This window comes from Nerophis lumbriciformis, linkage group LG32 (assembly GCF_033978685.3).
Source record: "Nerophis lumbriciformis linkage group LG32, RoL_Nlum_v2.1, whole genome shotgun sequence".
Taxonomy (NCBI): Eukaryota; Metazoa; Chordata; class Actinopteri; order Syngnathiformes; family Syngnathidae; genus Nerophis; species Nerophis lumbriciformis.
The window spans coordinates 2,920,796-2,947,069 of NC_084579.2; the positions used below are offsets into that span (position 1 = coordinate 2,920,796).

General features: G+C 31.5%; 1 protein-coding gene across 1 annotated transcript; it reads left to right on the forward strand.

Annotated features, from left to right (window-relative positions):
* The first annotated feature begins 2,115 nt into the window (after positions 1 to 2,115).
* On the forward strand, positions 2,116 to 25,466 carry cox11 (cytochrome c oxidase assembly homolog 11 (yeast)). Its single transcript, XM_061926968.1, has 5 exons — positions 2,116 to 2,322; positions 13,359 to 13,690; positions 19,412 to 19,567; positions 19,634 to 19,759; positions 25,238 to 25,466. Exons 2-5 carry the CDS (start codon positions 13,388 to 13,390, stop codon positions 25,427 to 25,429), a joined length of 777 nt encoding a protein of 258 aa, XP_061782952.1. The 5' UTR covers positions 2,116 to 2,322; positions 13,359 to 13,387; the 3' UTR covers positions 25,430 to 25,466.
* Positions 25,467 to 26,274: the final 808 nt, after the last annotated feature.

Sequence of the window (26,274 nt, forward strand, 5' to 3'; positions counted from 1 at the left end):
TGGCTGTTAAGGCTAAAACTGGACAATCATGCATTACATATTATACATTACCTTTTGCACTATATTAATTTATAGTATGTCTTGTCAACTTTGTACTTTTTTTTTTATTTGTTTATGTCATTGCCTGAAAGAAAGACAGAAATGAAAAAAAAAGATAAAAAAATGAAGGCTATAGCTCTGTATTGGATCAGGCTTGCTCTTGTTTTTTTTTCTTCTCACTCGTTTTCAAATATGTAAAAAAAAAACAACAACAGAAAGTCCATTGCTCATTTTTTTTTTTTTTTTTTTTTTCGTTTTTTATTCTCCATTGTTTTTATTTTGTTATACTGGCTGTTAAGGCTAAAACTGGACAATCATGCATTACATACTATACATTACCTTTTGCACTATACTAATTTATAGTATGTGTTGTCAACTTTGTACTTTTTTTATTTTATTTTTTTTATTTGTTTATGTCATTGCCTGAAATAAATAAATAAATGAAAAAAATGATAAAAAAATTCAGGCTTGCTCTTGTTTCTTTGCATATTTGAAATAAAAATATATCAAATCAAATCAAAAAACACATTTCGGGACATTTTTTTCTATTTTTATTTCTGAAACAAAAGTTGAACAACAAATGAGACTTCTTTGAAACGACAATAGGACTCCTGCTGAACAAAGATGTTAGCATTATGCTAAAAACAAGCTAATACTGCTTCCGGTTCAATTTGTCATTACACACGCATTTTTGCATTTTGGATAAACATAAATTAGATTTTTGTGTTTATCTGGAAAAATAAAAGTCCATAACAGGAAGACATCACAAAATCCAATTTTATGGCAATATTTTAATGAAAATCAACCCCTTTTTGCTTGTTTTCAAATCTGCCATATATAATAAAAATCGAAAAACGGCCATCATTTTGTTTTTTTGATTTGCGTTTCAGAATTGGAAATAGAATGAACGGAAGGTACACGGACCAATGAGCAGTGCATATTTTACTCATTAAATCTTATTTTTATGAATGGAAATTGAAAAACAAAAAACGCAAAAAATGCAAAAAATATAAAAACAAAGCGTTCTTCTTTTTTGTTGTCAAAGAGCAACGACTACACATAAAAAAACGTTTTAATTGTATATCTCATAAGACAAAAAATAAAATCAGCAGCGAACGGAAACTGAAAAACAAAACGGATGTTTTTTTTTCTCATTTGCAGACGCCGGAAGATTTTTCAAAGTAAAAGTGTGTATAATTACGACGGTACCTGTGAGTGTGACTCTACTGCTAAAATGTCTTTGTAGTCCTACATATAACATATTTTAGACATGGAAACACAATATCTACAAAAATCTCTTCTTGCATATCAACAGAAACAGAAAAACAGACCAAAATGGCTATACTATATATAATATTCCAACACCGGAAGTAGTGATTTAAAGACAGGACTGCGGATTGGCGTGCAAGAAAAAGAGTACTGTATTGTGCATGATCAAATACGTTTTGCCTCCACTTTCGTATGTGCGTAAAACGTTTTGTAGATGTTAGTCATCGTTATGCCATCCATGACTAAAATAATTTCAACATCGGGCTCCGAATACATTTTAGCCTGGCACACTGGTGCCGTAGCATCCCACGCTTTTACTTTGAAAATAACATGTTCCTGTGTCAAAATATAACAGGTCAGTTTTTTCCCGTTTGTGATTACTATAGTGGGGATTTACATTTGTGTTGAATGACATGTAAAATAAAAAAATCAAACCGTTTTATAGAAAATGAAAACACTTTATTTTTTTAATTTCAATGTTGTTTTTAATAAAATTCAAATAAACCTGTCGGGGGTTTTTTAAAACGAAAATGAAATGACCAAAACATACGCTGACTAATCACAATACATGCTCATCCAGCTGTATTAAAAAAAAAAAAGAGTTGTTACTTTCATTCACACAGATCGGTTACACAATGATGCAAGTCATTTACATTTGTAAAAAATATACATATAATTGTACATATGTAATCTAAACAATGTAATTTATGTATTTTGACTATAGACTAGGTAGTCATAAAACAGCTAAACGCTTGGTAAGCTTGGCGCCCCAGCGGAACCTTCGAAGTGTGCTAAGTAGCAGGGGAAGACATTGCGTGTAACACACCGGGGTTACATGTTTACCCTAAACATGTCCGCTTGTTTGCCTTCCTCTTCTGATAAATGACAGCAGCTTTTATCTTGGAGATAAACGACAAAGTATGTTTTTATCAAGTAAATTAAGCTTATTGATCAAGTTGTTCCTTCTACTTTAGTTTCTTCTGACTAGACGAGCTGGACTGTGGACACTTGCAGGTAAAACGAGTGATAACCTTCTAATGTCGCGACTTAAATGTGAAGTTGATTGTGTTTTAAACTAAACTGCACCTAAAGGTATCTAGTTATATCTATTTTAAAGGCTAACGTCAATACGTTAATTAGGTTTGTCTACAATAAGTCATGTGATTAATCACAACAAATATCGCATTAATCATGAATATACGTCGACTAATCATGCTCCTTTGATTAGTTGTTTTTTTAATTGCAAAAAAATGTTTCTTACCTAGAAATATTTTTTTATTGAAAATCAACTTTTACCTTCAAAATAATTTTTTCCTGGAAAATCATTTTTTGTCTTGAAAATCAACTTTTACCTTCAAAATAATTTTTTGTCTTCAAAATCAACTTTTACCTTGAAAACCATTTTTTTCCTTGTAAATCATTTTTTGTTTTGAAAATCAACTTTTACCTTGAAAATAATTTTTTGTCTTGAAAATCAACTTTTACCTTCAAAATAATTTTTTGTCTTGAAAATGAACTTTTACCTTAAAAATATTTTTTTTTACCTTGAAAATCATTTTTTGTCTTGAAAATCAACTTTTACCTTGAAAATCAACTTTTGTCTTGAAAATCAACTTTTACCTTGAAAATCAACTTTTACCTTGAAAATAATTTTTTGTCTTGAAAATCAACTTTTACCTTGAAAATAATTTTTTGTCTTGAAAATCAACTTTTACCTTGAAAATCAACTTTTACCTTGAAAATCATTTTTTGTCTTGAAAATCAACTTTTACCTTGAAAATAATTTTTTATCTTGAAAATCAACTTTTACCTTGAAAATCATTTTTTGTCTTGAAAATCAACTTTTACCTTGAAAATCATTTTTTGTCTTGAAAATCAACTTTTACCTTGAAAATCAACTTTTACCTTGAAAATAATTTTTTGTCTTGAAAATCAACTTTTACCTTGAAAATCATTTTTTGTCTTGAAAATCAACTTTTACCTTCAAAATATTTTTTTGTCTTGAAAATCAACTTTTACCTTGAAAATCAACGTTTGTCTTGAAAATCAACTTTTACCTTGAAAATCAACTTTTACCTTGAAAATCATTTTTTGTCTTGAAAATCAACTTTTACCTTGAAAATAATTTTTTGTCTTGAAAATCAACTTTTACCTTCAAAATAATTTTTTGTCTTGAAAATGAACTTTTACCTTAAAAATAATTTTTTATCTTGAAAATGAACTTTTACCTTAAAAATAATTTTTTACCTTGAAAATCATTTTTTGTCTTGAAAATCAACTTTTACCTTGAAAATCAACTTTTGTCTTGAAAATCAACTTTTACCTTGAAAATCAACTTTTTACCTTGAAAATCATTTTTTGTCTTGAAAATCAACTTTTTACCTTGAAAATCATTTTTTGTCTTGAAAATCAACTTTTACCTTCAAAATCATTTTTTGTCTTGAAAATCAACTTTTGCCTTGAAAATCATTTTTTGTCTTGAAAATCAACTTTTACCTTCAAAATCATTTTTTGTCTTGAAAATCAACTTTTGCCTTGAAAATAATTTTTTTGTCTTGAAAATCAACTTTTACCTTGAAAATAATTTTTTGTCTTGAAAATCAACTTTTACCTTAAAAATAATTTTTTACCTTGAAAATCATTTTTTGTCTTGAAAATCAACTTTTACCTTGAAAATCAACTTTTACCTTGAAAATCATTTTTTGTCTTGAAAATCAACTTTTACCTTGAAAATCATTTTTTGTCTTGAAAATCAACTTTTACCTTGAAAATCATTTTTTGTCTTGAAAATCAACTTTTACCTTGAAAATCAACTTTTGTCTTGAAAATCAACTTTTACCTTGAAAATCATTTTTTGTCTTGAAAATCATTTTTTGTCTTGAAAATGAACTTTTACCTTGAAAATCATTATTTGTCTTGAAAATTGTGAACATGAATACGTTAATTAGGCTTGTCAACAATAAGTCATGCGATTAATCACAACAAATATTGCATTAATCATGAATACACGTCGACTAATCATGCTCCTTTGATTATTTTTTTAATTGCAATTTTTTTTTCTTACTTACAAATATTTTTTTATTGAAAAAAAAGTAGCTTTTTTTTACTTGCAAATCATTTTTTTACTTGCAAAATTTGTTTTTGTACTTACAAATAGTTTTTTATATTTTAGAATAGTTTTTACTTGCAATTTTTCTTTTTTTGCAAATCGTTTTCAATTGAAGAAAAGCATTTTTTTGCTTGCAAATCGTTTTTTTCACTCGCAGAAACGTTTTTATTTAACTGCAAATATTTTTGAATTCAAGAAAATTGTTTCTTTTAATTGCAAATAGCTTTTTATTAGACAGAAAACATTTTTTGTTTTTACTTGCGAATAATTTTTTTACTTACCAATTTTTTATTTTTACTTGCAAATTCTTTTTTCATTGAAGAAAATATTTTTTTACTTACACATTTTTTTTTCACTTGCAGAAAATTGCTTTACTGCAAATAATTTTTTTTTAATTGAAGAAAATATTTTTTTACTAGCAAGTCGTTTTTTAATCGCAGAAAATAGTTGTTCTTACTTGCGAATCTTTGGGCCTGAGTAAAAAATGTTTTGTGTGCTAGTGGAGTTTTGCCAGTAATTTCTAGAGGAGTTGGACTGTGGACACTTGCAGGTAAAACCGAGTGATAAGCTCTAATGTAGGTCATCAACGTTTGGAACAGGGGCTCGCTACTTAAATATGAAGTTGATTGTGTTTTAAACTAAACTGCACCTAAAAGTATCTCGTTATATCTATTTTAAAGGCTAACGTCAATACGTTAATTAGGCTTGTCTACAATAAGTCATGTGATTAATCACAAAAAATATCGCATGAATATACGTCGACTAATCATGCTCCTTTGATTAGTTGTTTTTTTAATTGCAAAAAAAAGTTTCTTACCTAGAAATATTTTTTTTAATTGAAAATCAACTTTTACCTTCAAAATAATTTTTTCCTGGAAAATCATTTTTTGTCTTGAAAATCAACTTTTACCTTCAAAATAATTTTTTGTCTTCAAAATCAACTTTTACCTTGAAAATAAAATTTTTTCTTGAAAATAATTTTTTGTCTTGAAAATCAACTTTTACCTTCAAAATCATCTTTTGTCTTGAAAATCAACGTTTACCTTGAAAATCATTTTTTGTCTTGAAAATCAACTTTTACCTTGAAAACCATTTTTTTCCTTGTAAATCATTTTTTGTTTTGAAAATCAACTTTTACCTTGAAAATCATTTTTTGTCTTGAAAATCAACTTTTACCTTCAAAATATTTTTTTGTCTTGAAAATCAACTTTTACCTTAAAAATCATTTTTTGTCTTGAAAATCAACTTTTACCTTGAAAACCATTTTTTTCCTTGTAAATCATTTTTTGTTTTGAAAATCAACTTTTACCTTGAAAATCAACTTTTACCTTGAAAATCATTTTTTGTCTTGAAAATCAACTTTTACCTTCAAAATCATTTTTTGTCTTGAAAATCAACTTTTACTTTGAAAATCAACTTTTGTCTTGAAAATCAACTTTTACCTTGAAAATCATTTTTTGTCTTGAAAATCAACTTTTACCTTGAAAATCATTTTTTGTCTTGAAAATCAACTTTTACCTTCAAAATAATTTTTTTCTTGAAAATCAACTTTTACCTTCAAAATAATTTTTTTCTTGAAAATGAACTTTTACCTTTAAAAATATTTTTTTTACCTTGAAAATCATTTTTTGTCTTGAAAATGAACTTTTACCTTGAAAATCAACTTTTGTCTTGAAAATCAACTTTTACCTTGAAAATCAACTTTTACCTTGAAAATAATTTTTTTGTCTTGAAAATCAACTTTTACCTTCAAAATAATATTTTGTCTTGAAAATCAACTTTTACCTTGAAAATCAACTTTTGTCTTGAAAATCAACTTTTACCTTGAAAATCATTTTTTGTCTTGAAAATCAACTTTTACCTTGAAAATCATTTTTTGTCTTGAAAATCATTTTTTGTCTTGAAAAATGAACTTTTACCTTGAAAATTTTTATTAGACAGAAAACATTTTTTGTTTTTACTTGCGAATAATTTTTTTACTTACCAATTTTTGTGGACACTTGCAGGTAAAACCGAGTGATAAGCTCTAATGTAGGTCATCAACGTTTGGAACAGGGGCTCGCTACTTAAATATGAAGTTGATTGTGTCTTAAACTAAACTGCACCTAAAAGTATCTCGTTATATCTATTTTAAAGGCTAACGTCAATACGTTAATTAGGCTTGTCTACAATAAGTCATGTGATTAATCACAAAAAATATCGCATGAATATACGTCGACTAATCATGCTCCTTTGATTAGTTGTTTTTTTAATTGCAAAAAAATGTTTCTTACCTAGAAATATTTTTTTTGTTTTGAAAATCAACTTTTACCTTCAAAATAATTTTTTCCTGGAAAATAATTTTTTGTCTTGAAAATCAACTTTTACCTTGAAAATAATTTTTTGTCTTCAAAATCAACTTTTACCTTGAAAATAAAAAATTTTCTTGAAAATAATTTTTTGTCTTGAAAATCAACTTTTACCTTGAAAATCATCTTTTGTCTTGAAAATCAACGTTTACCTTGAAAATCATTTTTTGTCTTGAAAATCAACTTTTACCTTGAAAACCATTTTTTTCCTTGTAAATCATTTTTTGTTTTGAAAATCAACTTTTACCTTGAAAATCATTTTTTGTCTTGAAAATCAACTTTTACCTTGAAAATCATTTTTTGTCTTGAAAATCAACTTTTACCTTCAAAATATTTTTTTGTCTTGAAAATCAACTTTTACCTTAAAAATCATTTTTTGTCTTGAAAATCAACTTTTACCTTGAAAACCATTTTTTTCCTTGTAAATCATTTTTTGTTTTGAAAATCAACTTTTACCTTGAAAATCATTTTTTGTCTTGAAAATCAACTTTTACCTTCAAAATAATTTTTTGTCTTGAAAATGAACTTTTACCTTAAAAATAATTTTTTTACCTTGAAAATCATTTTTTGTCTTGAAAATCAACTTTTACCTTGAAAATCAACTTTTACCTTGAAAATCAACTTTTACCTTGAAAATCATTTTTTGTCTTGAAAATCAACTTTTACCTTCAAAATCATTTTTTGTCTTGAAAATCAACTTTTACTTTGAAAATCAACTTTTGTCTTGAAAATCAACTTTTACCTTGAAAATCATTTTTTGTCTTGAAAATCAACTTTTACCTTGAAAATCATTTTTTGTCTTGAAAATCAACTTTTACCTTCAAAATAATTTTTTTCTTGAAAATCAACTTTTACCTTCAAAATAATTTTTTTCTTGAAAATGAACTTTTACCTTAAAAATATTTTTTTTACCTTGAAAATCATTTTTTGTCTTGAAAATCAACTTTTACCTTGAAAATCAACTTTTGTCTTGAAAATCAACTTTTACCTTGAAAATCAACTTTTACCTTGAAAATAATTTTTTTGTCTTGAAAATCAACTTTTACCTTCAAAATAATATTTTGTCTTGAAAATCAACTTTTACCTTGAAAATCAACTTTTGTCTTGAAAATCAACTTTTACCTTGAAAATCATTTTTTGTCTTGAAAATCAACTTTTACCTTGAAAATCATTTTTTGTCTTGAAAATCATTTTTTGTCTTGAAAAATGAACTTTTACCTTGAAAATTTTTATTAGACAGAAAACATTTTTTGTTTTTACTTGCGAATAATTTTTTTACTTACCAATTTTTGTGGACACTTGCAGGTAAAACAGAGTGATAAGCTCTAATGTAGGTCATCAACGTTTGGAACAGGGGCTCGCTACTTAAATATGAAGTTGATTGTGTCTTAAACTAAACTGCACCTAAAAGTATCTCGTTATATCTGTTTTAAAGGCTAACGTCAATACGTTAATTAGGCTTGTCTACAATAAGTCATGTGATTAATCACAAAAAATATCGCATGAATATACGTCGACTAATCATGCTCCTTTGATTAGTTGTTTTTTTAATTGCAAAAAAATGTTTCTTACCTAGAAATATTTTTTTTGTTTTGAAAATCAACTTTTACCTTCAAAATAATTTTTTCCTGGAAAATAATTTTTTGTCTTGAAAATCAACTTTTACCTTGAAAATAATTTTTTGTCTTCAAAATCAACTTTTACCTTGAAAATAAAAAATTTTCTTGAAAATAATTTTTTGTCTTGAAAATCAACTTTTACCTTGAAAATCATCTTTTGTCTTGAAAATCAACGTTTACCTTGAAAATCATTTTTTGTCTTGAAAATCAACTTTTACCTTGAAAACCATTTTTTTCCTTGTAAATCATTTTTTGTTTTGAAAATCAACTTTTACCTTGAAAATCATTTTTTGTCTTGAAAATCAACTTTTACCTTGAAAATCATTTTTTGTCTTGAAAATCAACTTTTACCTTCAAAATATTTTTTTGTCTTGAAAATCAACTTTTACCTTAAAAATCATTTTTTGTCTTGAAAATCAACTTTTACCTTGAAAACCATTTTTTTCCTTGTAAATCATTTTTTGTTTTGAAAATCAACTTTTACCTTGAAAATCATTTTTTGTCTTGAAAATCAACTTTTACCTTCAAAATAATTTTTTGTCTTGAAAATGAACTTTTACCTTAAAAATAATTTTTTTACCTTGAAAATCATTTTTTGTCTTGAAAATCAACTTTTACCTTGAAAATCAACTTTTACCTTGAAAATCAACTTTTACCTTGAAAATCATTTTTTGTCTTGAAAATCAACTTTTACCTTCAAAATCATTTTTTGTCTTGAAAATCAACTTTTACTTTGAAAATCAACTTTTGTCTTGAAAATCAACTTTTACCTTGAAAATCATTTTTTGTCTTGAAAATCAACTTTTACCTTGAAAATCATTTTTTGTCTTGAAAATCAACTTTTACCTTCAAAATAATTTTTTTCTTGAAAATCAACTTTTACCTTCAAAATAATTTTTTTCTTGAAAATGAACTTTTACCTTAAAAATATTTTTTTTACCTTGAAAATCATTTTGTCTTGAAAATCAACTTTTACCTTGAAAATCAACTTTTGTCTTGAAAATCAACTTTTACCTTGAAAATCAACTTTTACCTTGAAAATAATTTTTTTGTCTTGAAAATCAACTTTTACCTTCAAAATAATATTTTGTCTTGAAAATCAACTTTTACCTTGAAAATCAACTTTTGTCTTGAAAATCAACTTTTACCTTGAAAATCATTTTTTGTCTTGAAAATCAACTTTTACCTTGAAAATCATTTTTTGTCTTGAAAATCATTTTTTGTCTTGAAAAATGAACTTTTACCTTGAAAATTTTTATTAGACAGAAAACATTTTTTGTTTTTACTTGCGAATAATTTTTTTACTTACCAATTTTTGTGGACACTTGCAGGTAAAACAGAGTGATAAGCTCTAATGTAGGTCATCAACGTTTGGAACTTAAATATGAAGTTGATTGTGTCTTAAACTAAACTGGACCTAAAGGTATGTCGTTATAGCGCGCTTATCTATTTTAAAGGCTAACATGAATACGTTAATTAGGCTTGTTAACAATAAGTTAAGTCATGTGATTAATCACAAAAAATATCGCATTATTCATGAATATACGTCGACTAATCATGCTCCTTTGCCATAAATTACACTTGAAGATACATCCTGGCAAGACTTTACTTTAGCTAAAACTGTTACAAAGTTTTGAGCTTATAAATGTATTGCAATAAATTAAAAGATTTTTATAAATCCTCATGCAATAAAATTACATTTGTGTCTAAAAGTGTGTCTTTTTTTAAGTTATTAAACATTTTGCAAGCGAGATGTGATTAATGATGATTAATCCAAATTTCAAAAATGTGATTACCTGATTTAAAAATGTAATCACTTAACAGCGCTAATGTTAATATGATTAATTATTAATATTTTAACGTTAAAACTGCATTTATGGATAGAATTCCATGGGGAATATAGAAAAAAAAATATTTACCAAAAATCTCATGACTCCCCTGGGGTACCTCTGCTGGACCCTGGGGGTCTTGAGCCCCGTGTTGAAGACCTCTTCTATAATGTGTTAATAACCATAGTTTATTTTGACTGTTTATTAACATGATACATTATCTTCATAGCAGATTAATCGATTAATTTAAGTAAAAAAAAAAAAGCTTTGATTTATATTCTGTTGCTTTGATTGATCGTTTAATGAGACTAACTAATAAACATTGATCAAATCCAGACACCATGGAGTGCCCGGAACTTCAAATATGTAAGGCTGCAGCTAACGATTATTTTTCTATCGATTAATCTAAAGATTTTTTTTCTTTTTTTTTTCGATTAATCGGTTAATCTATAGATTATTTTTTTCGATTAATCTATAGATTATTTTTCCTTTTACCGATTATTTTTTTTATTTAAAATGAAGATGAAAAAATAAATTTAGGCCAGTTTTTTCAAAAGGCATGACTTATTTACAAAAAAAAAGTATGGCCACTCAGTCAACATTGACAACAACATGACAAAATATTCTGTAACAATATAAACATTTAAAACTTTTAACATTTAACAAAATTAAAAGTAGCTTATTTGATTTTTTTGCACAACTAATTAACGTTAGCGTCTTTGTAAACACTGAACAGGCACGCCAAACGCGCCTCTCAGAGCGAAACGGTGCTTTAGTTTATGAATTTACAACGCAGATACAAATGACACATTCATGTTTTTGTGTAATGATGACAACGTATACTCACGCGGACGATTGACTAGTTGATGGTGATGGCAAGAACGCTGTCGGGTGTTTTCTTTTCAAATGTTCCTTCATAGCCGTTGTGCTGCTATGATAGGCCATTTCCGCTCGACACAGTGTGCATACAACAACTGTCAAGGGTTTTGCTTTTTTCGCTGTGCTTATCCCACACTTGAAGGGATGTACCAATGCTGAATGTGGCTTCTGGATTTCACTCAAAAGACCAGACCGTAGTTACTTTTTCCTTTTATTTTCCTTTAGTTTGCAACAGTTTTTCCAACGAAGAAACAGCTTCTTTTTTCTTCTATAATTGTATTAAGTGGGGTTTGGCTGGTTGCTCAGCAGCCACGGTTGCGAGCTCGCGCGTCAGCTGACGAGACAGCTGTTCGCCGCTACAACATTATTAGGCCGTTTATTGAAATACTCCCACACTTTTGACGACTTTTGGCGTGCTTTTTTCCCCTCGCTCGCACCGCTCGCATCGTCTGCTTTGCGCTCCGCCATGACGGTAGTGTGACGTAAATATGCGACGTGTCGACGCACAAAAACGGTGTGTGCTGTGGTCTGTGTGGAAGCGAACAGCGCATAGTTTTATTGATGCACACAACGTTGAAGTGCAATGTTTATTAGAAAAAAAGAATGAAGGTTATGGCAAGAAGAACTATTTTTCCCTAATACGCATTGAGGTATACTCGATTAATTGAACAAACTAATCCATAATTCCTAAAAATATTTGGTAGCTGCAGCCCTAATTGTGTGCATTTTTTTATTACTTTAAAAAATACAATAAAAATAAATAATTAAGAAAAACTAAATAAATGTGTGCTTTAGGGCTGCAGCTAACGATTATTTTTCTATCGATTAATCTATAGATTATTTTTCGATTAATCGGTTAATCTATAGATTATTTTTCGATTAATCTATAGATTATTTTTCCTTTTACTGATTTTTTTTTTTATTTAAAATGAAGAGGGGAAAAAAAAAGTTTTTTCAAAAGGCATGGCTTTTATTTACAAAAAAAAAAGTATGGCCACTCAGTCAACATTGACAACAACATGACAAAATATTCTGTAACAATGTAAACATTTAAAACTTTTAACATTTAACAAAATTAAAAGTAGCTTATTTGCTTTTTAATGTGCAAATATAAAAGTAAACATCCAGTGCAAATCTTAATATTCTGGAATAGTATAAGCATTTAAAAAGTAAAAGTATTGCTTATTTTGCTTTAAAATGTGCAAAAATAAAGATAAACATCCAATACAAAAAAGTGCAAAACGGAAATATTCTGTAACAAGTGTAAACATTTCAACAAAAGTAAAAGTATTGCTTATTTGCTCAAATGTGCAAAAATAAAGCTAAACATCCAATACAAAAAAGTGTACAGTGTAAACATTTCAACAAAAGTAAAAGTATTGCTTATTTTGCTTAATAACACAACAATGATAGTATGATTAAAGTGAAAGTTAATAGTTGGTTTGTACATAGTATATGTAACTGTTAATGTTGTAAAAGGTATTTGCACAACTAATTAACGTTAGCGTTTGTGACACGTCTTGTGCCGTGGGGTTCTTTCAGGACCGACAGACTGAACGCCAGACGGCTTTGCCAGGTTTACAATCTTTTAATTTTACACAAAGTCTTTTCTCTTCCAACTCTTTTCTCTTTCTTTCCTCGCTTTTCAGCTCCTCTTCCTCGCTCGCTCGTCGTCCCCTGTCTCTTGCGGCGTCGCTCCCGGCGCGCCCCGCCGCTCCGCTCGCTCGCCGCCGCCGCCTCTCCACAGCGTTAAAGAGCGCGTCTTTGTAAACACTGAACAGGCACGCCAAACGCGCCTCTCAGAGCAAACGGTGCTTTAGTTTATGAATTTACAACGCAGATACAAATGACACATTCATGTTTTTGTGTAATGATGACAACGTATACGCACGCGGACGATTGACTTGTTGATGGTGATGGCAAGAACGCTGTCGGGGGTTTTCTTTTCAAATATTCGTTCATAGCTGTTGTGCTGCTATGATAGGCCATTTCCGCTCGACACAGTGTGCATACAACATTATTAGGCCGTTTATTGAAATACTCCCACACTTTTGACGACTTTTGGCGTGCTTTTTTCCCCTCGCTCGCATCGTCTGCTTTGCGCTCCGCCATGACAGTAGTGTGACGTAAATATGCGACGCCCCGACGCACAAAAACGGCGTCGACGTATTTACGTAACCGATGACGTCGACTACGTCGACGCGTCGTTTCAGCCTTAGTGTGCTTTTAAAGGATCATACAATCCTCAGAGTTGTCTGACTGACAGGTTGTCCTCCAGCTGAGTCCTTGGCCGCCATGTGGCTTCCTCTGGCCCTGCGACAGTCCCTTTGTCGGCGCGTGGCTTCTTCCGCACTCCCACCACCGACATGCCTGAGGACCCTTCACCGCAACGCCAGAAGGCCGCTCCACTTCCTGTGGCGGAAGCTCCCGGCGCGCCTAAACACTCACAGCCGTGGAGTGAAGAGCCGTAAGAGGCCGAGCCAGGAGGAGCAGTGGAAGACCGGGAACAAGACGGTGCTCACGTACGTGGCCGCCGCCGGCGTGGGCATGGTTGGCCTGGCGTACGCCGCAGTGCCGCTCTACAGGCTCTACTGCCAGGTGAGCGCTGGGATTGGTGATGAGAAATAACAAGTCAGTCCTTGCAGGATTGGAATAGCTTCAGCCCAAAAGGCCTCAAGTTGCGGCAAAAGAAAAAGCTTATTCAAAAAAAACAATTCAATAACATTGAATCAACTTGTCATTTTACGAATTGATCTGTTTTTTCAGTGTTTGTGTAAACTTACCCTGAAAAAGTAAAGGATTTAAACAACAATTGTAAAAGAAAAACAATTTTCGTCCCAAAAATATTTGCAAGTAAAAAAAACTATTTTTGCAGGTAAAAAAAACAAGTACAGTATAAATTGAAGAAAATTGGTTTGGGACGGCGTGGTTCAGATGGTAGAACGGCCGTGCCAGCAACTTGAGGGTTCCAGGTTTGATTTCAGCTTCCTCCATGGGGAAGCAACCACACTTCTGTCAGTCTACCCCAGGGCAGTTGTGGCTACAAATGTAGCTTACCACCATCATCGTGTGAATGTGGAGTGATTTGATGATGCTTTCTCACTTCTCTGTGAAGCACTTTGTGTCTAGAAAAGCGCTATATAATTCTAATCCATTATTATTAGCAGACTTGTGAATCGATTTAATTGAAGACATTACTTGCATTTGTTTTTTTTACTTTCATATATTTTTTTATTGCAAAATTAGTTTTTTTAACTTACACATTTCTTTTTAATCGAATAAAAAAGTTGTTGTGAATATTTTTATTTAATTGCATTTTTTTTTATACTTGCAATTTTACTTTTTTTGCTCATCATTTTTTTAACTGAAGAAAATAGTTTTTTACTTTCATCGTTTTTTTTAATTGCAAAATTTGTTTTTTTTTACAATATTTTTTTAATTGAAAAAAGTTTTTTTTACTTGCAAAATTAGTTGTTTTTTATTTGAAACTCGTTTTTTAATTGAAGTAAATAGTTTTTTTTAAACTTGAAAATCATTTTTTTAAGAGCAAAATTATTTTTTTTACTAACAAATTGTTTTTTTAGTTTTAGAATTTTTTTTACTTGCAACTTTTCTTTTTTGTAAATCGTTTTTTAATTGAAGAAAAATTTTTTTTACTTGAATTGTTTTTTTAACCTGAAGAAAAGTTTTTTTTTTACTGCAAATAATTTTTAATTAAAGAAAATTGTTTCTTTTACTTGCAAATCGTGTATTTGACAATTCTATTTTATTTTTTACTTGAGAATCGTTTTTTTCTTACCAATTTTTTAGTTTTACTTGCAAATCCTTTTTTTTTCATTGAAGGAAATATTTTTTTACTTACAAACTGTTTTTTCACTTGCAGAAAATAGTTTTACTGCAAATCGTTTTTTAACTGAAGAAAATTGGTTTTTACTTTCACTGTTTTTTTTAATTGCAAACATTTATTTTTTTTACAATATTTTTTTAATTGAAAAAGTTTTTTTTACTTTCAAATCGTTTTTTTACTTGAAAAATTAGTTGTTTTTTTACTTGAAACTCTTTTTTTAATTACAGAAAATAGTTTTTTTTAACTTGCAAATCATTTTTTTAATAGCTAAAAATTTTTTTTACTTACAAGTAGTTTTTTTAGAATCTTTTTTTTGTAAATCGTTTTTTAATTGAAGAAAAACGTTTTTTTAACTTGCAGAATTTTTTTTTTTACTTCAAATCATTTTTAATTAAAGAAAATGATTTATTTTACTTGCAAATCGTTTATTTGCCGAATTTTTTTATTTTATTTTTTTTACTTGAGAATCGTTTTTTTCTTACCAATTTTTTAGTTTTACTTGCAAATCCTTTTTTTTCATTGAAGAAAATGTTTTTTTTTTACTTACAAATTGTTTTTTCACTTACAGAAAATTGTTTTACTGCAAATCGTTTTTTAATTGAAGAACATATTTTTTTTACTAGCAAATTGCTTTTTAATCGCAGAAAATAGTTTTTCTTACTTGCAAATCTTTGAGCCTGAGTAAAAACCATTTTGTGTGCTTGTGGAGTTTTGGCAGTAATTTCACTCCATAATCTTAAACATTCATTTATGGTCCAACACATTTACTAAGAGCATTTTTGAACTGTTGACAGCGCTCATTTTGTTGGTAAATGAGAGACGATGAGAGATTATCATCACACTTCAACATCTCTACCATGTAAATGCTGCCTTTGTTGTTGTTCCTGCTTCGTCGACACAAGAAACTAACAAAAGTTTTGATTGAGTATTTAGTGAAAATGTGCGGGCTTTGGACATAGTTGTGAGACTGCACGCTACTTTTGGGCATTGCTTGAATTTGCCTGAGTTTGTGCGATCGCAGCATCACTAATTAAAAATGATTTGAAGTAAAAAAAAAAAAAAATTCTGCAAGTTAAAAAAACAATTCACAAGTAAAAAACGTTTTTCTTCAATTAAAAAACGATTTACAAAAAAAAGATTCTAAAAAAAACTATTTGTAAGTAAAAAAAAATGTAGCTATTAAAAAAATGATTTGCAAGTTTAAAAAAAACTATTTTCTGAAATTAAAAAAAGAGTTTCGAGTAAAAAACAACTAATTTTTCAAGTAAAAAACGATTTGAAAGTAAAAAAAAAAGTTTTTTCAATTAAAAAAATATTGTACAAAAAAAAATGTTTGCAATTAAAAAAAATGTGAAAGTAAAAAACAATTTTCTTCAGTTAAAAAACGATTTGCAGTAAAACAATTTTCTGCAAGTGAAAAAACAGTTTGTAAGTAAAAAAATATTTCCTTCAATGAAAAAAAAAAGGATTTGCAAGTAAAACTAAAAAATTGGTAAGAAAAAAACGATTCTCAAGTAAAAAAAAAAAAAATTGTCAAATACACGATTTGCAAGTAAAAGAAACAATTTTCTTTAATTAAAAATTATTTGCAGTAAAAAAAAAAACTTTTCTTCAGGTTAAAAAAACAATTCACAAGTAAAAAAATGTTTTCTTCAATTAAAAAACGATTTACAAAAAAAAGATTCTAAAAAAACTATTTGTAAGTAAAAAAAAATGTAGCTATTAAAAAAATGATTTGCAAGTTTAAAAAAAACTATTTTCTGTAATTAAAAAAAGAGTTTCAAGTAAAAAAACAACTAATTTTTCAAGTAAAAAACGATTTGAAAGTAAAAAAAGTTTTTTCAATTAAAAAAATATTGTAAAAAAAAAAATGTTTGCAATTAAAAAAAAACGTGAAAGTAAAAACCAATTTTCTTCAGTTAAAAAACGATTTGCAGTAAAACAATTTTCTGCAAGTGAAAAAACAGTTTGTAAGTAAAAAAAATATTTCCTTCAATGAAAAAAAAAGGATTTGCAAGTAAAACTAAAAAATTGGTAAGAAAAAAACGATTCTCAAGTAAAAAAAAAAAAAATTGTCAAATACACGATTTGCAAGTAAAAGAAACAATTTTCTTTAATTAAAAATTATTTGCAGTAAAAAAAAAAACTTTTCTTCAGGTTAAAAAAACAATTCACAAGTAAAAATTGTTTTTCTTCAATTAAAAAACGATTTACAAAAAAAAGATTCTAAAAAAAACTATTTGTAAGTAAAAAAAATGTAGCTATTAAAAAAATGATTTGCAAGTTTAAAAAAAACTATTTTCTGTAATTAAAAAAAGAGTTTCAAGTAAAAAAACAACTAATTTTTCAAGTAAAAAACGATTTGAAAGTAAAAAAAGTTTTTTCAATTAAAAAAATATTGTAAAAAAACGTGAAAGTAAATAAACAATTTTCTTCAGTTAAAAAACGATTTGCAGTAAAACAATTTTCTGCAAGTGAAAAAACAGTTTGTAAGTAAAAAAATATTTCCTTCAATGAAAAAAAAAGGATTTGCAAGTAAAACTAAAAAATTGGTAAGAAAAAAACGATTCTCAAGTAAAAAAAATTGTCAAATACACGATTTGCAAGTAAAAGAAACAATTTTCTTTAATTAAAAATTATTTGCAGTAAAAAAAAAAACTTTTCTTCAGGTTAAAAAAACAATTCACAAATAAAAAAAAAATTTCTTCAATTAAAAAACGATTTACAAAAAAAAGATTCTAAAAAAAACTATTTGTAAGTAAAAAAAAAATGTAGCTATTAAAAAAATGATTTGCAAGTTTAAAAAAAACAATTTTCTGTAATTAAAAAAAGAGTTTCAAGTAAAAAACAACTAATTTTTCAAGTAAAAAACGATTTGAAAGTAAAAAAAAAGTTTTTTCAATTAAAAAAATATTGTAAAAAAAAATGTTTGCAATTAAAAAAAATGTGAAAGTAAAAAACAATTTTCTTCAGTTAAAAAACGATTTACAAAAAAGAAAAGTTGCAAGTAAAAAAAATTCTAAAACTAAAAAAACAATTTGTTAGTAAAAAAAAAAAATTTTGCTATTAAAAAAATGATTTTCAAATTTTAAAAAAACTATCTACTTCAATTAAAAAACGATTTACAAAAACAAGATTCTAAAAAAAACTATTTGTAAGTAAAAAAAAATGTAGCTATTAAAAAAATGATTTGCAAGTTTAAAAAAAAACTATTTTCTGTAATTAAAAAAAGAGTTTCAAGTAAAAAAAAAAACTAATTTTTCAAGTAAAAAACGATTTGAAAGTAAAAAAAAAAGTTTTTCAATTAAAAAAATATTGTAAAAAAAAAATGTTTGCAATTAAAAAAAAACGTGAAAGTAAAATTTTCTTCAGTTAAAAAACGATTTGCAGTAAAACAATTTTCTGCAAGTGAAAAAACAGTTTGTAAGTAAAAAAATATTTCCTTCAATGAAAAAAAAAGGATTTGCAAGTAAAACTAAAAAATTAGTAAGAAAGAAACGATTCTCAAGTAAAAAAAAAATAAAAAAATTGTCAAATACACGATTTGCAAGTAAAAGAAACAATTTTCTTTAATTAAAAATTATTTGCAGTAAAAAAAAACTTTTCTTCAGGTTAAAAAAACAATTCACAAGTAAAAAATGTTTTTCTTCAATTAAAAAACGATTTACAAAAAAAAGATTCTAAAAAAAACTATTTGTAAGTAAAAAAAAATGTAGCTATTAAAAAAATGATTTGCAAGTTTAAAAAAAACTATTTTCTGTAATTAAAAGAAGCGTTTCAAGTAAAAAAACAACTAATTTTTCAAGTAAAAAACGATTTGAAAGTAAAAAAGTTTTTTCAATTAAAAAAATATTGTAAAAAACAAAATGTTTGCAATTTAAAAAAAACGTGAAAGTAAAAAACAATTTTCTTCAGTTAAAAAACAGTTTGTAAGTAAAAAAATATTTCCTTCAATGAAAAAAAGGATTTGCAAGTAAAACTAAAAAATTGGTAAGAAAAAAACGATTCTCAAGTAAAAAAAAAAAAAAAATTGTCAAATACACGATTTGCAAGTAAAAGAAACAATTGTCTTTAATTAAAAATTATTTGCAGTAAAAAAAAAAAACTTTTCTTCAGGTTAAAAAAACAATTCACAAGTAAAAATTGTTTTTCTTCAATTAAAAAACGATTTACACAAAAGAAAAGTTGCAAGTAAAAAAAATTCTAAAACTAAAAAAACAATTTGTTAGTAAAAAAAATAATTTTGCTATTAAAAAAATGATTTTCAAATTTAAAAAAAACTATCTACTTCAATTAAAAAACGAGTTTCAAATAAAAAACAACAACTAATTTTGCAAGTAAAAAAACGATTTGCAAGTAAAAAAAACTTTTGGGCATTGGTTGAATTTGTGCGATCGCAGCATGACTAATTCCCGGAGGGACTGATCATTTCCATCACTTAATGTTTGCCATTCTGGACGTGTTGTCACCAGGCGACAGGACTGGGCGGCGTGGCGGTGGCGGGCCACAACACGGACCTGGTGGAGACGATGGAGCCGGTGAAGGAGCGCGTCATCAAAGTGCACTTCAACGCCGACACGCACGCCAGCATCCAGTGGAACTTCCGGCCGCAGCAGGCGGAGATCTTAGTAGGAGCCACGCCACCTCTTGGTGATGGCAGCATTTCACCTTTGACCTGAGCGTCTGTCACACAGGTGGTCCCGGGTGAGACGGCCCTGGCCTTCTACCGAGCTAAGAACCCCACGGACAAACCCATCATTGGCATCTCCACCTACAACGTGGTGCCCTTTGATGCAGGACAGTACTTCAACAAGATCCAGGTAGGACAGGGCTGGAAAACTCCTGTTTTTGATGGCCACATCACTATTATGGCTGACCTCTGAGGGCCACATTAATTGCTGTGGCAGACCACCTTGAATGACGTAGATGGCTACTTTCATGACGTCACAGACCACGTTAAATGACGTGACGGATTGCATTGAATGACATGGCAGGCCACATGAAATAATGTAATTGGACCACATTAAATGACGTGACAGACCACGTCAAATGAGGTTTTGGACCACATTAATTGAGGTGACGGACCACATTAAATGATGTAGCAGACCGCGTTAAATGATGTGGCGGACCACATTAAATGACATTGCGGGCCACGTTAAATGATGTGACAGACCACGTTAAATGACGTGACCGACCACGTTAAATGACGTGACCGACCACATTAAATGACATGGCGGGCCACATTAAATGAGGTGACGGACCACATTAAATGATGTGACAGACCACATTAAATGATGTGACAGACCACGTTAAATGACGTGACAGACCACGTTAAATGACGTGACCGACCATCATTAAATGACATGGCGGGCCACATTAAATGATGTGACAGACCACGTTAAATGACGTGACCGACCACATTAAATGACATGGCGGGCCACGTTAAATGAGGTGACGGACCACATTAAATGATGTGAAGGACCACATTAATGAGGTGACAGACCACGTCAAATGAGGTTTTGGACCATATTAATTGAGGTGGCGGACCACATTAAATGATGTGGCGGGCCATATTAAATGACATTGCGGGCCACATTAAATGATGTGACAGACCACGTTAAATGACGTGACCGACCACGTTAAATGACATGGCGGGCCACATTAAATGATATGGCGGGCCACATTAAATGATGTGACAGACCACGTTAAATGACGTGACCGACCACATTAAATGACATGGCGGGCCACGTTAAATGATGTGACAGACCACATCAAATGAGGTTTTGGACCACATTAATTGAGGTGGCGGACCACATTAAATGATGTAGAGGACCGCATTAAATGATGTGGCGGACCACATTAAATGATGCGACAGACCACGTTAAATGATGCGACAGACCACGTTAAATGACGTGACCGACCACGTTAAATGACATGGCGGGCCACATTAAATGATATGGCGGGCCACATTAAATGATGTGACAGACCACGTTAAATGACGTGATCGACCACGTTAAATGACATGGCGGGCCACATTAAATGATGTGACAGACCACATTAAATGACGTGACAGACCACATCAAATGAGGTTTTGGACCACATTAATTGAGGTGGCAGACCACGTTAAATGATGTAGCGGACTGCATTAAATGATGTGGCGGTCCACATTAAATGATGCGACAGACCACGTTAAATGATGCGACAGACCACGTTAAATGACGTGACCGACCACATTAAATGACATGGCGGGCCACGTTAAATGATATGGCGGGCCACGTTAAATGACGTGACCGACCACATTAAATGATATGGCGGGCCACATTAAATGATGTGACAGACCACATTAAATGACGTGACAGACCACATCAAATGAGGTTTTGGACCACATTAATTGAGGTGGCGGACCACGTTAAATGATGTAGCGGACTGCATTAAATGATGTGGCGGACCACATTAAATGACATTGCGGGCCACATTAAATGATGTGACAGACCACGTTAAATGACGTGACCGACCACATTAAATAATGTGACGGACCACATTAAATGACGTGAAGGACCACATTAAATGATGTGAAGGACCACATTAAATGACGTGACGGACCACATTAAATGATGTGACGGACCACATTAAATGACGTGACGGACCACGTTGAATGATGCGACGGACCACTTAAATTATGTGAAGGACCACATTAAATGATGTGAAGGACCACATTGAATGATATGACGGACCACCTTAAATGATGTGAAGGACCACATTAAATGATGTGAAGGACCACATTAAATGATGTTGCGGACCACATTGAATGATGTTGCGGACCACATTGAATGATGTGACGGACCACATTAAATGACGTGACGGACCACATTAAATGACGTGACGGACCACATTAAATGACGTGACGGACCACATTAAATGATGTGACGGACCACCTTAAATGACGTGACGGACCACATTAAATGACGTGACGGACCACATTAAATGACGTGACGGACCACATTAAATGACGTGACGGACCACATTAAATGACGTGACGGACCACGTTAAATGATGTGACGGACCACATTAAATGACGTGAAGGACCGCATTAAATGACGTGACGGACCACATTAAATGACGTGACGGACCGCATTAAATGATGTGAAGGACCGCATTAAATGATGTGACGGACCACATTAAATGACGTGACGGACCACATTAAATGACGTGACGGACCACATTAAATGACGTGACGGACCACATTAAATGATGTGACGGACCACATTAAATGACGTGACTGACCACATTAAATGACGTGACGGACCACATTAAATGACGTGACGAACCACATTAAATGACGTGACGGACCACGTTGAATGATGTGACGGACCACATTAAATGATGTGAAGGACCGCGTTAAATGATGTGACGGACCACATTAAATGACGTGACGGACCACATTAAATGATGTGAAGGACCGCATTAAATGATGTGACGGACCACATTAAATGACGTGACGGACCACATTGAATTACATAGCGGGCCACCTTAAATGACGTGACGGACCACATTAAATGATGTGACGGACCACATTAAATGATGTGACGGACCACATTAAATGACATGACGGACCACATTAAATGACATGACGGACCACATTAAATGACGTGACGGACCACATTAAATGATGTGACGGACCACATTGAATTACATAGCGGGCCACATTAAATGATGTGACGGACCACATTAAATGATGTGAAGGACCGCATTAAATGATGTGACGGACCACATTAAATGACGTGACGGACCACATTGAATTACATAGCGGGCCACCTTAAATGACGTGACGGACCACATTAAATGATGTGACGGACCACATTAAATGATGTGACGGACCACATTAAATGACATGACGGACCACATTAAATGACATGACGGACCACATTAAATGACGTGACGGACCACATTAAATGATGTGACGGACCACATTAAATGACGTGACGGACCACATTAAATGACGTGACGGACCACATTAAATGATGTGACGGACCACATTAAATGATGTGACGGACCACATTAAATGACATGACGGACCACATCAAATGAGGTATTGGACCACATTAATTGAGGTGGTGGACCACATTAAATGAGGTAGTAGACCACATTAATGACGTGGCGCACCATGTTAAATGTTGTGGCAGACCACATTAATGATGTAGTAGACCACATTAATGATGTAGTAGACCACATTAATGATGTAGTAGACCACATTAATGATGTAGTAGACCACATTAATGATGTAGTAGACCACATTAATGATGTAGTAGACCACATTAATGATGTAGTAGACCACATTAATGATGTAGTAGACCACATTAATGATGTAGTAGACCACATTTAATGATGTAGTAGACCACATTAATGATGTAGTAGACCACATTAATGATGTAGTAGACCACATTAATGATGTAGTAGACCACATTAATGATGTAGTAGACCACATTAATGATGTAGTAGACCACATTAATGATGTAGTAGACCACATTAATGATGTAGTAGACCACATTAATGATGTAGTAGACCACATTAATGATGTAGTAGACCACATTAATGATGTAGTAGACCACATTAATGATGTAGTAGACCACATTAATGATGTAGTAGACCACATTAATGATGTAGTAGACCACATTAATGATGTAGTAGACCACATTAATGATGTAGTAGACCACATTAATGATGTAGTAGACCACATTAATGATGTGGCAGACCACATTAATGATGTAGTAGACCACATTAATGATGTAGTAGACCACATTAATGATGTAGTAGACCACATTAATGATGTAGTAGACCACATTAATGATGTAGTAGACCACATTAATGATGTAGTAGACCACATTAATGATGTAGTAGACCACATTAATGATGTAGTAGACCACATTAATGATGTAGTAGACCACATTAATGATGTAGTAGACCACATTAATGATGTAGTAGACCACATTAATGATGTAGTAGACCACATTAATGAGGTGACGGACCAGATCTGGCCCACAGGCCTGGAGTTTGACACAGGAGCCCTAGAACCTTCTGTCAGTGCTGTTGTGCACGCAGCCGTCTCACGTGTCTTCAACTGTGTCTTCAACTGTGTCTTCTCACGTGTCTTCAACTGTGTCTTCACTTGTGTCTTCACTTGTTTCTTCACTTGTGTCTTCAACTGTGTCTTCACTTGTGTCTTCTCTTGTGTCTTCTCTTGTGTCTCCAACTGTGTCTTCACTTGTGTCTTCTCTTGTGTCTTCTCTTGTGTCTTCACTTGTGTCTTCACTTGTGTCTTCTCTTGTGTCTTCAACTGTGTCTTCACTTGTGTCTTCACTTGTGTCTTCTCTTGTGTCTTCTCTTGTGTCTCCAACTGTGTCTTCTCTTGTGTCTCCAACTGTGTCTTCACTTGTGTCTCCAACTGTGTCTTCTCTTGTGTCTTCAACTGTGTCTTCACTTGTGTCTTCTCTTGTGTCTCCAACTGTGTCTTCACTTGTGTCTTCTCTTGTGTCTTCTCTTGTGTCTTCAACTGTGTCTTCACTTGTGTCTTCTCTTGTGTCTTCTCTTGTGTCTTCAACTGTGTCTTCTCACGTGTCTTCAACTGTGTCTTCTCACGTGTCTTCTCTTGTGTCTTCTCTTGTGTCTTCTCACGTGTCTTCTCACTTGTCTTCTCTTGTGTCTTCTCTTGTGTCTTCAACTGTGTCTTCTCTTGTGTCTTCTCTTGTGTCTTCAACTGTGTCTTCTCTTGTGTCTTCTCTTGTGTCTTCTCACGTGTCTTCTCACGTGTCTTCTCACGTGTCTTCTCACTTGTCTTCTCTTGTGTCTTCTCTTGTGTCTTCAACTGTGTCTTTTCTTGTGTCTTCTCACATGTCTTCTCACATGTCTTCTCTTGTGTCTTAAACTGTGTCTTCTCTTGTGTCTTCTCTTGTGTCTTCAACTGTGTCTTCTCTTGTGTCTTCTCATGTGTCTTCAACTGTCTTCAACTGTGTCTTCTCTTGTGTCTTCAACTGTCTTCTCTTGTGTCTTCAACTGTGTCTTCTCTTGTGTCTTCAACTGTCTTCTCTTGTGTCTTCAACTGTGTCTTCTCTTGTGTCTTCAACTGTCTTCTCTTGTGTCTTCAACTGTGTCTTCTCTTGTGTCTTCTCATGTGTCTTCTCACGTGTCTTCTCTTGTGTCTTCTCTTGTGTCTTCTCTTGTGTCTTCTCTTGTGTCTTCAACTGTCTTCAACTGTGTCTTCTCTTGTGTCTTCAACTGTGTCTTCTCATGTGTCTTCTCAGTGTTTCTGCTTCGAAGAGCAGCGTCTGAACCCTCACGAGGAGGTGGACATGCCCGTCTTCTTCTACATCGACCCGGAGTTTGACATGGACCCCAAGATGGCGCGGGTGGACACCATCACGCTGTCCTACACTTTCTTTGAGGCCAAGCAGGGTCAGACGCTGCCTCTGCCCGGGTACAACAGCTACAACTGACACAACATCACTACTTCCTGCAGGACTATTTCTTGAAGTTAGAAGTTGAAGTACAGGAGCTACCAACTAAATAATATGTCGTCAATTATGGAAGAAGGACACTTTGATGCTAATGACTCCATTGTTGTGTGTCAGTGGCAACAATCCCAGCTCAGTGGAATGCTTTCCTCATTAAATTATGATCAATTAGTACTTTTTGAATTTGATAGTGTTTCTCACCTTTAGAAGGATTTTTTTTGAGGGTGGAAACCTTCATTGAATCTTGCATCCCGCTGAGAGAAGTACGATAAACCAATCAAAATGCTGCTACTAAGAGTTGCCAGGAAACTGCAGTATAAACTATACTGTTGTCATGTCTGTGTAATCATGTTTTGTTTTAAGTCATGTTTTGTTTAGTTATAGGACTCTTTAGTTTCTGTCTTTTCACTCCCTTGTCTTGTTTCCATGATTACCCCATTAGTTTCACCTGTTCCACGTTTGGACTCATTGTGCACTCTTGATTGTCACCATAGCAACCCATTAGTTTTCACCTGTCACGTCACGCACCTGTTTTCGTTAATCATGTCTGTAGTATTTAAGTTCAGTGTTTTTCAGTTTGTCTTGCTGACGACCTCACCACATTTATGCTCTGTCCATTCTTTCCATGTCCATTCTTCATGCAACTATTTTTGTCCAAGCCAAGTAAGTTTTTGTTCCATGTTTATAGTCTTTTTGGTTTCATAGTTTGTTCTCCGCCATTGTGCGTGTTTTTCGTTTGTACTTTTCTGCTATAGTCTTTTGGTTTCATAGTTTATTCTCCGCCACTGTGCGCGCTTTTCGTTTATTCTTTTTTTTTTTGATAATAA

What these genes read in the sequence shown, in the direction of transcription:
- cox11 (XM_061926968.1), top strand. Translation starts at nt 13,388, where the DNA reads ATGTGGCTTCCTCTGGCCCTGCGACAGTCCCTTTGTCGGCGCGTGGCT. An exon ending in TCTACAGGCTCTACTGCCAG is followed by an intron (nt 13,691 to 19,411) that starts GTGAGCGCTGGG and finishes TGTTGTCACCAG; the next exon opens with GCGACAGGACTGGGCGGCGT. An exon ending in CGCAGCAGGCGGAGATCTTA is followed by an intron (nt 19,568 to 19,633) that starts GTAGGAGCCACG and finishes TCTGTCACACAG; the next exon opens with GTGGTCCCGGGTGAGACGGC.